General features: G+C 35.1%; 1 protein-coding gene across 1 annotated transcript; it reads right to left on the bottom strand.

The window, feature by feature from the left end:
- Positions 1 to 203: 203 nt before the first annotated feature.
- FGF20 (fibroblast growth factor 20) lies at positions 204 to 8,417 on the bottom strand. The gene is made up of 3 exons (XM_011365271.1): positions 7,995 to 8,417; positions 2,471 to 2,574; positions 204 to 974 (listed from the first exon to the last, which is right to left on the bottom strand). Exons 1-3 carry the CDS (start codon positions 8,278 to 8,280, stop codon positions 729 to 731), a joined length of 636 nt encoding a protein of 211 aa, XP_011363573.1. The 5' UTR covers positions 8,281 to 8,417; the 3' UTR covers positions 204 to 728.
- Positions 8,418 to 14,712: the final 6,295 nt, after the last annotated feature.

Genomic DNA, 14,712 nt, shown 5'->3' with positions numbered 1-14,712 from the left:
AATTCAAGATCTTATTCTATGTTTAACGTGTTGCAATAATGATGTCTTCTTTACAGCCTAAGACACCACAACAAAGAAATGGCACAATAAATTTTTGTTGTGTTTTTCTCTTTGTAATATCTTCATATACCAGTAAAAAATAAACTCTTTAATAAATAAATATATATAATAAATATTTGCAAATCGAAAATGTATAAATAGGTCCATCCTTTAAAAAAATGTTTCGTCTTGGTGCAGCATGTTTCATAGTCCACATTTCACCCAGGTTTTTTACATACAATGCCATAACTTGCAAAATCCTTCAAAGTCCTCAAAATGTTTGTAGCAATAATCTTGGCCAACTATGTCAATCCATTTCTTCAACATGAAGTATCTATTTTTAATGTAACTTTTAAAGTAAACATAATCCAGAGAGGTGAGACACCAGCAGCAAACTAGGTGGGGTTCCCATTATCCACAGTTTAACAGATTTTCAGCTTCAACCTACTAGCAAGGACTGAGCCAGTATACCTAGGGGAACTTATCCACTTATAAAGAGAGATCTTGATCTAGATGAAGTCAAATATTTTTGTTTCTTTGTTTTCAATATTCTTTCCAAATCCAGTTTCCTATTGGAAAATTAACTTCATAATGTTCTGAATAGTTTCCTGGGTTGTTATTTTACGATGAGAACTGTAATAAGAAAGAATAATTGTATTTTGGTTCTTCGGTAAAGACACTATCACACTTCAACTGTATATCAGTATGTCCTTATACAATTCAGGAACTCTTTCTGGATCCACTGGTCTAGGCAGAAAATGTGTAAATTTCTGATGTCTTTTAGACTTAGCACCATCTCTTGGAGTTCCATCTTTGTTAAGTGCCACAAAATACCTGCGGCCTGTGTCTCCATGTTTATATATGTTGGATGAATAAGTATTATACCAGTTCTCTTCAAATTGCTCCCTAAAGATGCATTCAGAAGTCAGTTTCTCCTAAAAGAGAGAAGATAATTACCATTAAAAACATAGCTTTGAGAGAATTTTCTTAGAAAAATCTTACCCCTATATTTTCTATTCCTTTGCCTATATCCTTTCAGGGATATAAATGCCAATTAATGTCAATTCTCTATTTTATTTTCAAATACTTTAAAAATACTTTGAACTTTCTCATGCTCTATTTTATCTCCCTCCTACTACCATCATCACCAAACAGGACTGTAATTTATCTTGTCCCATCATTAGATTTTAAAGTTCTACATAGACGACAGTTGATTTTTTAATCCAACACAAATATGAAGAAGAAAGATTATGTACATATTTTTACCTTTTAATTGTAATTCTAGTTCTATGATTACTATACATGTGTTATTCTTCTTTCTTCTGAGCTGACAGAAAGCCTGGAAAGGGCATGGTTTGCCCTTACAAAACAGATATTAAGTGAAATACCACTTACTAAATACTATAACCAGTTTTTCTTAGTGTATATTGAAATTTTAACTGTATATTGTGCTTTCAGTTGAGATTTTAAGAAAAAGAAGATACCAGACAGTGTCATCTGGTAAATTGTAATAAGTAAATTCTCTTTGCAAATAGTTACAGCTACTTTGACTCTAAGAAGAGATTTTATATGAGAGGATGGGCAGAAAAGTGGCACAGGTTTACATGTCACTAATTTTCTTAAGATTATATAACTCATTGTGAACAAATTAAAAATGTTAGCAGTGAAAGAGAAAAATCCATATTGTACTTTAAACTGAGTTTTATATTTTCTTGTTATTTTAATTCTTGGGTTCTAAAAAATATTTCTCATATTAATGAAATATTAACCTGAAAAGTTTACATTAAGCCCCATTTTTAAAACATTTATAGTAGACCCACAAATGGGCACTTATTCTCAGTGGTAAGATAAAAATTACCCAACTCAACTGTGAATGAGCTCGTGGCTATTATAATTAACAAGACTGCAGATATGGTCGAACTAGTGGGGTTACCCATTATCTGTTGTATCTTGCAGTATCCTAAGATTTCATTCACTCATTTCATATATAGAGAGGTCAGCAAGTAAGTGATATATACTCAGCTATAGGAGATGACAACGGGTAGAGAAAATTTACATTAAATAAATATAAAGGTACAAAGAATCTAACATAGCAGGAAGAACAGGAAGAAAATGCTCTCATTTTTTTCTTTCTCTGCTGAGAATGATCAAAACATGGAGAAAAGCAGAAAGAATCAAGATAATAAACAGGAAGAACTAGTGAGCTAAAAGCAATAAGAGATTAGGGTTTAGAAAATAAAACTGAGTTACTATACTATTACCCAGACGCATGGAAACTTAACAAGATATAATTTTTAATTTGCACATAAGTATATTTTATATATTTCCTTTGACATTACTAGTAGTAATATCTACAGTATTAGTAGATATTTTACTTACAAACTGGACAGTCATTATTTTATGAATTATGTAATTTTAAAAAAATACATACTGATCCATAGAGTTCTCCTTTGTCATTCATTCCAAGGTAAAGACCACTGTCCACACCTCTAATACTGACCAGTCCCACTGCCACACTGATGAATTCCAGGATACCTGAATTTATAAACAAAATAATGATTTATGTTTATTAATGAACATATGACTAATGAAAATCTTCCAAACAGTAGTAGACCAATACTGCTAAATACAATGATGTACATAAAAGTCATGTGTAAATTGAAAAGTGCTGTACAATGTCTTATTATGATAATCCTTTCATTTTATAGATGGAAAAAAAAAAACTACAAAGAAAAAAATGCTCATTATGGTATAATGTTAAGGGTGTAAAACCTTAAACCAGACTGACCTGGGTTTTAATTCCAGTTCAGTAACTTACTGACTTTTCAGACTATGCAAGTCATTTATCTTCTTTGAACTTCAATTTCCTCATATGCAAAATGGATGAAATGCCTCCCTACAGGAGAGAGGTAAGGACTAACACATTTAGGCATTCAACACATGAAAGCTATTATTATATTAAATTAGTATAAAATAGAGGTGTTCTCAGTTCTCCGTGGTTACATTAGTTAATTATAACCATGTTCTATTAATTATAATATTGGATTTTTTTCTTTTTTTGCTTACTGTGAATCAAGTCAATCTTTTTTCTAGAAGCAGTCAGCATATCTTATATGGTATGTTAGTATTTTCTAGTTTATAAAAGGCTTCCATTTATATTTTCTACCTGGTCTTCAAGATATCCTCTTAGAATCCTCTAAGATAGGTATGGAAGATGTTCTCCCCATTTATGCATAAAGATACTGCTGCTCAAAGAGGTTTGTTGATTTGCCTAAGACGTAAAGTTTGTAATTAATAGAACCGATACTTGAACTCACATCTTCTGAGCCCTAATTCAACTTTTCTGCTTCAGGACACTATTAGTTGAAAACAATACAGTAGTTTCAAAACTTTATAGATTAGATAATATACTATTTTCTGTCACGTGATTCTTAAAAATAAATTTTATAGTTCAAAGAAATGAAAGAACTTTATAATTCATTAAATGTGATAGTCAAATACCAAGAATTTAGTATGCAGGACAATTTTTCTAACAATAGCTTTTTAGAATTATTTTCATTCATTGGTAGGTAAACTAATATCGAAAATTCTCTACTTAATACACTAAAACACCATAGTGAAAAATAAAACAACTAAATGCTTACTTCTGTATCACTCTTTTTCTCTGTATACACAGTAACCTTTGGACTAATGTCTTTGTCTTATTCTTCCCCTTAGACTCTGCTGAAAAAGTCTATAGACATACTTTCTATATTTGGAACTTCCTTCCTCAATAGCTTTCTACCTTTACCCCTTCACCCCCCTCTTAAGCTCTACAAACAGTATAAATGTGCACCATTTAGCCTGATTCTTGCTTTTAAGTCATTTCTTGATTTATTGCGCAAGTTCCTGTTTGGACACGTGATGCTCCCAAGGCCAAGAGAAAGTACCAAATCTGGCTATTTGCTTATATGGAGGGCTCTATTCTGTCCAGAGCCTAATTCATTCTTTGGCAGAAACATAGATTCTTAAACTCTAAATGTAGATTCTTAACAGCTCAAATGAGCTCTTTCAAACTATTAAAAGATCATGTAGAACACTAGAGCTATCAAGGATTATACAGCAACAATGCACTACTAAATAGTCTGTAAGTAGCTTTTCAAAGAGTCAGTATTTCAATTGAGAGCCTGAGGCAGAGAGAAGATAAGATACAGCAGGAAGACACAAAGGCCATAGGATAGCCATTATAATGAAGAATATAGAGGGAGTAAACAGCAATTAAATTTACTGTCAAGCTCATTACTGAGTGATTCCTATTAAAAATAAAAATATCAAGCCAAGACATGATTAGTAGAAGAAGATATATTAATGAAATTTCATCCAGAGTATACTTACAAATGTATAATTACTTGAAGTTGTATTGAATGTTAAATTTAAACTGAAAAGGGCACTATAGCTCACAAGTAACTTAATTCTCTTTAAGTATCTGATTTACATTAAGATGCTATTGTCTTTCAAAGAACAGGAACTGATTAACTGATTAGGATGTGTAATAGAACCAGTTTTCAAGTACAATAAAATATGTTTTGTTTCCATATAGGCCAATTATATACCAGATTTATAAAGTATCTGTTTTTCTTGCAAAACTAAAACTACCTATACTTTAATTCCCATCTTAAGATAATGCTATCTTGTTAAAAATATGTAGTTGTAGAAAGACAAAAAATTATATATATTCTTAGAATAATTATATTCAATAGTTTCAACTTTATTAAACAACATTTGAAACTTTATACATAACCAGGCACAAATAATTTTGCAATGGTTCATAGGGTTGATGGGGAAAAGGTTATATATTTTTGTGTTCTTAAAGATTTTAGCCACACTTTTTAATTCTTATCCTTTTTCTCCTCCAGGAAATAGTATACCACATAGTAATTTGTAATCATTTGATTCTCAAATGAGATTTGACAAGTCTTTTTTATTTATAATATGAGGCGGCAACTAAGCTAATTCCTTCACAAAGAGTAGACATGAAAAACTTTCCTTAAGAGGTAATCACAGATTTTAGATAGATTTTCTAATGCCCAGTGTCCCATAAAAAGACTTGGAGGTACTTTGTCTTTCTGGTATCATTTTCAAAGCCAGCCTTTTTAAAAATCATAATAAACAGGTGAGTCAACCCACAATGCAACCACATCAGACAAATCTATGGAGAATAGGGGAGAATAAAGGAAAAGCCTTTAAAGAAATATGTTTGATCTCAGGCTAAACTTTTTTTTAAATAATGATTCTATGTTTATGTATTAAGTAGTCTTACTACTGTACTACTGTGCAGAGAAACTCTATTATAAATATAGAGCTGCTCAGATAGGAAATTATTTTAACCTTACTGGGACACTTTTGTCTATTGATGTGGTTTTGAAATTTTAAAATCCAGGATTCTAATATTTTTATTTAATTATGGCCAAATTAGTATGAATTATCAAACATGTTATTTACTTTAACATCTAAAATAGCCAATTTTAAGCTTTTTCAAAATTATTTTTTGATGACAGAAATGAGTTTAAAAGAAAAATAGCAAAATAATTTCATAATTAATAATTGAAACACTAGAAAAAGAAGGCAAATAGAGAAGCATATAAGGTTATACATGCTAAACATAAACTTTTTTTGTCACCGCTTCTTTGTAGTCATTTTTGATGTCTTAGCTATCAAAGGCCACTAGGATGCACTGCAAGGTACTGTGTAATCTGTTTATTCCTTTAGGCTACGAGACTAATCTGGGTTATCTTCCCTTTGTGGGACAGTAAATATTTTGTTCTGTACGTAGCTTCCCACAATACAGTGACAAACCAGCACAAAATCAGTTTAAGTCATATTTTTGCAATTACTAAATAATTATACAAAATTTTCGCAAAAAAAAGTTCTAGTAAGATGGTAAATCTGATATGCAACATTCATTTCTTAAGGAATGGACTTAAATATCAACTTAAGGAATATGATCTAGTCTACAAATATTTACTAATCTCTTCCCATAGGGTCAGTCTTATAAAGAGACACAAAGTAAAAGAAGCTATTCTTGTCCTTGAAGAGATTACAGTTGAGTAAAATTACAAATGTCTTAAAAGCAGAATTTTCAATGTGACACTGTGTATCACAGGGGGAAGTCTGACTATTACCCAAGCTTAATTTCTACCTGCTCTATTTGTAGGTCTTATCACATTTGTGTCCATTTCTAAATCTTTCTGGTAGCTGGAGGATTTTTCTGTCATGAATCAAGTGCAGTAGTTCTTAAAGGCAAGAGAACTGAGCCACCTGGTGTCAGCAAAGTTCTTTAAAATCAAAATCTTAGCCTTGTCAATTTAGAAACCACTTTCGAAAAGTGACCCCAAGGTTGGCCATTAGGTCCTGACACTCTTGACTCATAGTCATTGGGAATTTGGAAGAGATCAGTGGAAGCCGCAAACATATGGGTTTTTAAAAAGTTAATTTTCTAAGCCTTTGAGTGCTACCAAATGACCACCACATGCTCATTTCTACATTTAGAGTGACAAATGCCCCTCAGCCCAAGATTTACATTTCTTCGAAGTTTTGATGAGTACTCCAAGCCAAATAAAAAGGAATGAGAGTAGAAGAACAAGGGGATGAGGACAAGATAAGAGAGGGCCATTCCAAGATGAGATTCTCAAAGAATTCCACAGAGCTGAGGAGGCAAAAGGAAACCTGACACTTTTGGGCCCTTTCACATTGCTGCTGACAAGTAAATGGGATCTTAAAAAACAAAACGAAAAAAAAAAACGATGAATCTCTCCAATGATGTCCCAAGTATGATGATAAAAATCCTCTGAGAGTGCTAGGCAATTAACTCTGATTTAAAAAACAGACAAACAAACCCGCAATGAGGGAAAGATCCTGGGATGTCAGATTCAGAAAGCATCTTAAAGAGACCATTTAATTTACCCCTATTATTGTACAGACAAGAAAACGAAGGCTCAGACTGGTGGGGGCACTTGTTAGTCACATAGCTAGTTAGGCAATAATTAACAGCACAGAGACCTTATGATTTCCAATCTAGTATCTTAACAATCTGCCTTAACAATCATTCGCTTGTTTCTTTCCTTTAACCCTTTCTGCTCCCAGTCGCTGCTGGAGGTATTCTGAAACCTGTCCCTATGTGTTCCCACCCATATCTTCTTTCGCTTCCCATTTCCTCTTACGTGCGGTTAATATCAAGATCTTTCCTTTCGGGTTTCACAATTTTCTAAAGAGGAGCTTGTTTGAAGAACTGGGCATGCTCAGTAGCCAGGTACAATTTTTTTTCCCCTTTACCAAAATAGAACTTTAAGAGTGCAGAGAACTGCCACCAGGTGAGCCTGAGAGTAGCGACGGTGCCCATGGAAAGTTAATCTGTTACCTCTTCAAGTGAACATTTACAGTTCTCTAGGTGAACACGTAAATGCTCGTATCCCAAACAACAGCAAGCTTCTGAGCAATAGCCCTGAAAACGTAATCTACTGCACAACTGTAGGGCGAAATGCTTCCTGTTATTAATTTTTGTGGAAGGTACTGGGGGGAAATGTGAGGGGAAGTAGGAGGAAGTAATATGGGGATTTAAGAAACAACAGCAAGAACAACAACAAAAAACCTGCCTGCGAGGTAATGAGTGCAAGAAAGATCCCAGGCAGCAGGAAGGGCGGGGCAGCAAGGTGTGTTGGGAGCCCCCATCCGTTCTCCTCCCGCCCCCGCGTCCAGAGCAGCAGGCCTAGACTAGGTTACAGGAAAAAGTCCTCCCAGTCCCTGCACTGGCCCGCCCTTCAACCCGGGCCCGCACCTAGCACTGGAAGGGTCGCAGGAACTCTAGCCCCGCGCTGCCCTGTCTCCTTGCGCAGGCGAGTTGGCAGGCGCACGCGGTGGAGAAGAGGGGCCAGAGGCGGGGAGAGGGGGGAGGAGAGAGCTGGGGTACGGGTACGTACCGAAGAGACTGTGGTCCTGCCGGGTGCCTTGCACGCTGCCGTCCGGCAGGATCTGCAGGTGGAAGCCGGTGCGGCAGTAGAGCTGCCGGCGGCGCAGGATGCCGTGCAGGTGCGCCAGCTCCGCAGCCCCGGGCCCGCCGCGGGTGCCCCTCTCCGCCGCGCCTAGGCGCTCGCCCAGCAGCGGTGGCCGCTCCCCGGCAGGAGGCAGCAGGAAGTGCGAGCCCACCTGCTGGCCCAAGCCCTCCAGGCCACCCAGGAAGCCCCCGACTTCAGCTAACGGAGCCATGGAGGGGCCAGAGGGAGAGGCGGATCCGGAAAACAAAAGACCCCCCAATAAAAAAGTGTGGCGGGGATGGGGAGGTGAATGGAGAAAAATTACAGCGAAACAAGCGCAAAAAGTTAAGACCCGGTTACTCCTGTGAGGTCGCTGAATGGACTTTGCACTGAGATAGCAGGGAAGCTTTCACTGTCTTGGAGCGGTCTTCTTTCCTTGAGTAGATGGGAGCTGGCTGCTGGCTTTGCAGAAACATCTATAGCTGCTGCTGCCAATACTGGGGCTGGGGCTGGGCTGGGGGCTGGGGCTCCAACTCCGCAAACTGATCAGATCAGAGTCCTGTGTACATACACACCTAGTATATATACGGGTCCTCTTGACATATGCTAATCAAGTCCTTTCATGAGCGCTGGGGAGGTTCTGTTTGAAATCCTAAACCGGCCTCCTCTCAACACGTTTTTGCTCTTCGGAAGTGACCAAAAGGAGCCCTGGACGATTCTCTATCCGTGCAGTCGCAAAAATCATTCCCACACTTGGCCAAAGCTAGCCAGCAACTTCGGGGAGGTGCAGTCAAGGCCCCTTTTTGGGGCTGTCTTTGGAACAACCGTGATGCTGTTCGGCTGCTGCTGTGCAACCGCCTTTGATGTGAGCTCCTTTGCAATGATAGATGGCTGCTAAAGCGAGCCCAGCTTGGCAGGTATATAGAAGAAGAAGAGGGGAGGAAGGGAAGACGGGGGGCGGGGGATGGGTAGGAGAGGAAAAGGAGAGAAGAGGAGAATTGGACTCCTTGGGAGTTGCTGAGAGCCTGCAGTGGACAGGTGCAAAGAAAGGTAAGGGAGAGAAAAGGAAAAAGGGCGTTACCTGAGGCTTAGACCTGCCCAGACACACATGAAAGGAAAATCAAAGCTTTGACAGTTTAACTCGCTAATTTTAAAACACTAATAAAATGTACAAGCATTACTCTTTTCTTTTATCATTTAGATGGGGGATTTTCTTTACATAATCAAGGTTAGCTAGAAACACACATTCGCCCCCCTTCCCGAGTTCTCTTTAATGTTTATCTTTACTCAGCACATGCCATAACCGAGATTGCCTTATATCTATATGGAAGTTTTAAATTGTGTGCTAAGATCATGCACTTTTAATCAACGTAACATCATAACATAATATAATCATGAATCTAGGGATAAAGAGTAAATCAAAAGAGGCTGAAAAGAGATAATTTTCATTCTTATATTTGCCACAAATAGAAAATAAATATCTGTAACAGTGTTATAAATGATGATTGGCTTCTGGAGCCCTTGTCCAACCTAAGAGCACTTTCCTTTCTTGGTTGCATTTTCTTCAAGGTTAGAATTTTTTTTTTTTTTTTGGTTCACATTTCAGTTAGAAGAATAACTAAATGGAAAACATTGATTCTTGATGTTTTTTTGAGACAAAAAATTACTGGTAAAAATAATGTAAATGCCTACACATATTTGTAAAATAAAAAGTCATTGAAGAGAAAGAGTTCATATATGTCCATTTGAACCTAAAACTTTGGTTTTATACCATTAGTTAAATTCAAGATGTTTCTGTTAAAATTTTTTCAGTGGTAGAACAGTTTAGAGTCAATCACTTGACAAATTTATGCTTCCCCTGAGCAAAAAGTTTTAGGGAATCACTAAAGATTAGTTTTTCAGTCTTGTTTCATAGTCTGTTCAGCAAAAGCCTAAACCTGGGGGCGTAAATGGATGTAACTGCTTTGTTTTATTTGCTCTGAAGGTTGTTTTATGTTGGTTTTTTTTTTTTTTCCTAATTAATTGGCAGGTGCTTTAAAGTAGGTAAAGTTACACCTTTTCATCACTAGGGCCCTAAGTACTGACCCTTGTGCAACTAAGTTATAAAAGAGTCCTTAAAACAAGTAATTTACTGTTGAGAGATATGAAATAAAACAAAAATACTGTCTAAAACAATAAACAAATAAATCACGATAGAAATGTATATTGCTAAGTCTGTTTTAAAGGTTGTACCAGGTAAATGTCATATTATTTCACCTTTCAAATAACAGCAGTCTGTCTTGTGGTGGGACCCCCAAATCCACCATAATCAAGATTTCAAAGCACATCTGTGTAAACATTATCACATCAGTGTAAAACATCAACCAATGAGCTTTTACTTTGAACCAAATCTTCTTAATTGCAGTGTTAAATCAAAGAAAGTTAGATCAAAGTTGTGTGAATCTCATAGCGGGATAACTAAAATAGCCAGTACATACATTGATCACTTTTAAAAAAACAATACTTAGAGGTTTAAAACAAAGATTAAGTACCCTTTAATGAAGTGTGTTTCAAGGTCTAAGTTTTGTATAACATATAATGCTGTTAAAAATTCCACAATGGACATATAGCATTGTCACCTGCTCCATGAGGTACTGGTTTGGTACTAAATTGAATATTTTAATTCCATAAAATGTTTCCCCACATGAACACTTTAAGTCCTGCTGTGTGATTTATAGCTCTTAGACTGTTTAAGTCTTTTGTATTACATATATATACACATACATACTAAACTATGGAGAAATTATGTACATAGTCACCAAAGCCCAAATACTTTAATACTAGAACTACCTTCTCTTTGTACAACTTTAGCATTTTCAAGTGCATTCCCTTATTTGATCACCACGATAACCCTATAAGATAGGCACATCTCACTATATAAGGCAAAAAAATTCTCCTGGATTCTAGTTCATGGTCCTATACCTGAAGGCAATTTTCTTAAACTCTCTAAACGCCTCTGTTGCCTTCTTTAGAAAATAAGTACAATGTTAACTCTTGCCTAGTTCGCTATGCCTAGGATTCCTATGAGACTTAAATGTGAAAATATGTAGGAAAATGCTTTTAAAACTATAAAGTTTTCTATGCATAAAAGATGTTAGACACCTTCAGTTGTTGGAAAAAAATTTGCTTTATAGTCTATAATTCATTTGAAATACAAAATAAATCTTTTTTTCCCCCCAAAACCAAACCTTTAATGTGTAAATTTTGAATGGTGCTTAATGTCATTTTATAAAGGGCCAGAATAGAAACAAAAAGATAAGGATTTCTTTGTTTGAACTAGTCATGTGACAGGAAAAGATAACACTAAAGACTTTTTTGCACATGCTGTGATGATATCATGGGAAGTTAAATAATTTTGAAGAGTGTTTTACAAGAGTGCATTATTCAACTTTTAAGTATACACTGCAATCTAATCAACTTTACCTGTGCTTCCTAGAGACCACACTTGCCTTGCTGTTATACAAATATGTGGTACAATTTCTACTTCCACAAAACATAGTTACAGTTTTCCAGGCTATATAATTTCTATATAGCTTTTCAGCAAGCATATTGTCATGAATCTTTGTTTTTACACTTGAAAAAGGAATTAATACCTTTCGATACTTCTACACGTGTTCAACTTGAAAAACAGAGCTCATTTAAAAGTCATGACTTATACCCCCAAGAAAATAAAAGTACATTTGCCTACCTTATTTTTATTTATCATTACAAAATATTGGAACCAACATAAATTTCCACACATAGGAAACTGATTGAATAAATTATGGTTTATTCACACAGCGGAGCATTATATAGCCGGAAAAAAAAAAAAGAATGAAAAGAGCTCTATAACCTAATATGGAGTATTTCCAGGATATATTATCAAGTGAAAAGAGCAAAGCTTTAGCATACTTTATGTATAGTTTGTTACCTTTTCTGTAAGAAAGAAGGAAAATAAGAAACTTCTACATGTGCATGCTTTTTTTTTTCAAAAATATAGGAAAGATGAACCCGAAACTATGAAATTGGTTACCTTGCTAATTGACTACCTAGGATGGTTATGAATGAAGTAGAAGAGAATGGGGAGTGAAACTTCTTTGAGAACAACTTTTTATAGTTTTGACTTTTTGGAGAAATGTTAATGTTTTAGATTTTTTAAAGTAAAATAGAATAAATAAGACTGAAAAGGAAATGGAATAAAATCAGAAATAAATGAACCTAACTGAATTAAAGTGAATAACAACCACACAGAAGGAAATAATAATAATATTTTTTTAAAAAAACTAAATAACTTTCAAATGCAGTTCTTTGACTATGCAATAAAGATCTAAAGTTCAAAAATTACATAAATAATTATTGAATTTCACTTACAAAGATTGTTTTTCTCAGTGATAGGAGTTAAACTAGTATATATTGTAAGATTGAGCAAATGAGTGAATATATGTATAGTTAATAATGAGAGCTAGGTGTTTCGCACTGTTAAGTAATGGAGTTACAAATATGAAGAGGAAAGATTAGAATGAATCCTATAACATTTAATTAAAATTGCAATTATCAAGATTAACACATGAGATGTATGTATGTGTGTGTGTCTTAGCTCCTTCATCAAAGGGGCCTAGAACCAAAGATATACCGGGACAATTGATAATACTTAGTGCCTAGATCTTTAGTTTCTCAATTCAATCTACCACAAAAAATGACCCACAGTTCCTGGAAAATATCTGGTTCCAGGACTGAGGCATTACATGCTTTTTAAAACTATTTTTAAGAGCAATTTTAGGTTTACAAGAAGTAAAAGAATACACACTTGCATAGCCTTTCCCATTATTAACATCCTCCACCAGAGTAGTACATGTGTCACAATTGGTGAACCTACATTGATATATCATCCATCACCCAAAGTCCATAGTTTACATTAGGGACCACTCTTAGGAGTGTATATTCTAGGAGTTTTGGTAAATATGTAATGACATGTATCCATTATTGTCATACAGAGATACCTCACTAATGAAGGTGTGTAAATGGCAAATAAGCATATGAAAAGATGCTCCACATCATATGTCATTAGGAAATCCAAAACACTAACACCAAATGTTATTAGTATTATACAGAGTATTTTCACTGCCTTAAAATGCTCCACGTTCTGTCCGTTTAGCCTTCCCCAAACCCAACTCCTTTTTACTGTCTCCATAGTTTTGCCTTTTCCAAAATGCCACCTAATTGAAATCGTACAGTAAACAGCCTTTTCAGATTGCCTTCTTTCACTTAGTGATACGCATCTAAGTTTCTCCATGTTTTTCATGGCTTTATAGCTCATTACATTTTAACATTGAATAATATTAATAATATTTCATTGTTCAAATGTACCACAGTTTGTTTATTCACCTGCTGAAGAATATATTGGTTGCTTCCAACTTTTAGTAATTATCAATAAAGCTACTATACATATCCATGTGCAGGTTTTAGTGTGAACATAGTTTTCAACTCCTTTGGATAAATACCAAGGAGTATGACTGATGGATTATATGGTAAGAATATGTTTAGTTTTATAAGAAACTGCCAAATTATCTTCCAGTTGGCTGTACCAATTTTCATTCCCACCAGCAATGAATGAGAGTTCCCATAGCTCCATATATTCACCAGCATTTGTTGTTATCAGTGCTTCGGATTTCCTAATGACAATGATGTGGGGCATCTTTTTGGATGCTTATTCGCCATCTACATATCTTCATTAGTGAGGTGTCTGTAAGGATCTTTGGACAATTTTTTTTTAATTGGGTTGCTTGCTTCTTCTTGTTGAATTTTAAGAGTTATTTGTGTTTTTTTGGATAACAGTCCGTTATCAGATGTGTCTTTTGCAAATATTTTTTCCTAGTCTGTGGCCTGTTTCTCATTCTCTTGACATTGTCTTTGGCAAAGCAGGTTTTAATTTTAATAAATTCCATGTTATCAAATTATATGTTTCATGGATTGTGCCTTTGAGGCTGTATCTAAAAAAGTTGTCACCATACCCAATGTCATGTAAGGTGTATCCTGTTATATGCTAGGATTTTTATAACTTTCACATTTCACATCTTTGTGTATGATCAATTTTGCATTAATTTTTGTGAAGGATGTAGGATTTGTATCTAGATTCATTTTTTGCATGTAGATGCCCTGTCATACCAGCATCATTTATTGAAAAGATACCTTGCCTTGGCTCCATTGTATTGTCTTTGATTCTTGTCAAAGATTAGTTGACTATATTTATGAGCCACTTCTAGGATTTCTATTCTATTACACTAATCTATTTGTCTGTTCTTTCATCAATACCACAGTGTCTTAATTACTGTAGCTGTATAGTAAGTCTTAAAGTCAAGTATTCTCTGTCCTCCGACTGTGTTCTTCTCCTTTAGTATTGTGTTGGCTGGTCTGGGTCTTTTGCCTTTCCATATAAACTCTATATTCAATCTCTTGTTACTCACAAAATAACTTAATGAAACTTTATTGGGATTGCATTGAATCTATAGATCAAGCTGGAAAGAACTGACATCTTGACATATTGAGTCTTTCTATCCATGAACATGGACAGTCTCTCCATTTATTAGTTTTTTTATTTCTTTCATCAGAGTTTTATAGTTTTCCTCACATATACAGTGCATATTTT

This window comes from Pteropus vampyrus, unplaced genomic scaffold (genome assembly GCF_000151845.1).
Source record: "Pteropus vampyrus isolate Shadow unplaced genomic scaffold, Pvam_2.0 Scaffold108, whole genome shotgun sequence".
Classification (NCBI taxonomy): domain Eukaryota; kingdom Metazoa; phylum Chordata; class Mammalia; order Chiroptera; family Pteropodidae; genus Pteropus; species Pteropus vampyrus.
Note: the sequence above shows the minus strand (reverse complement) of the source record. Positions and strands in the feature narration are given on the sequence as shown.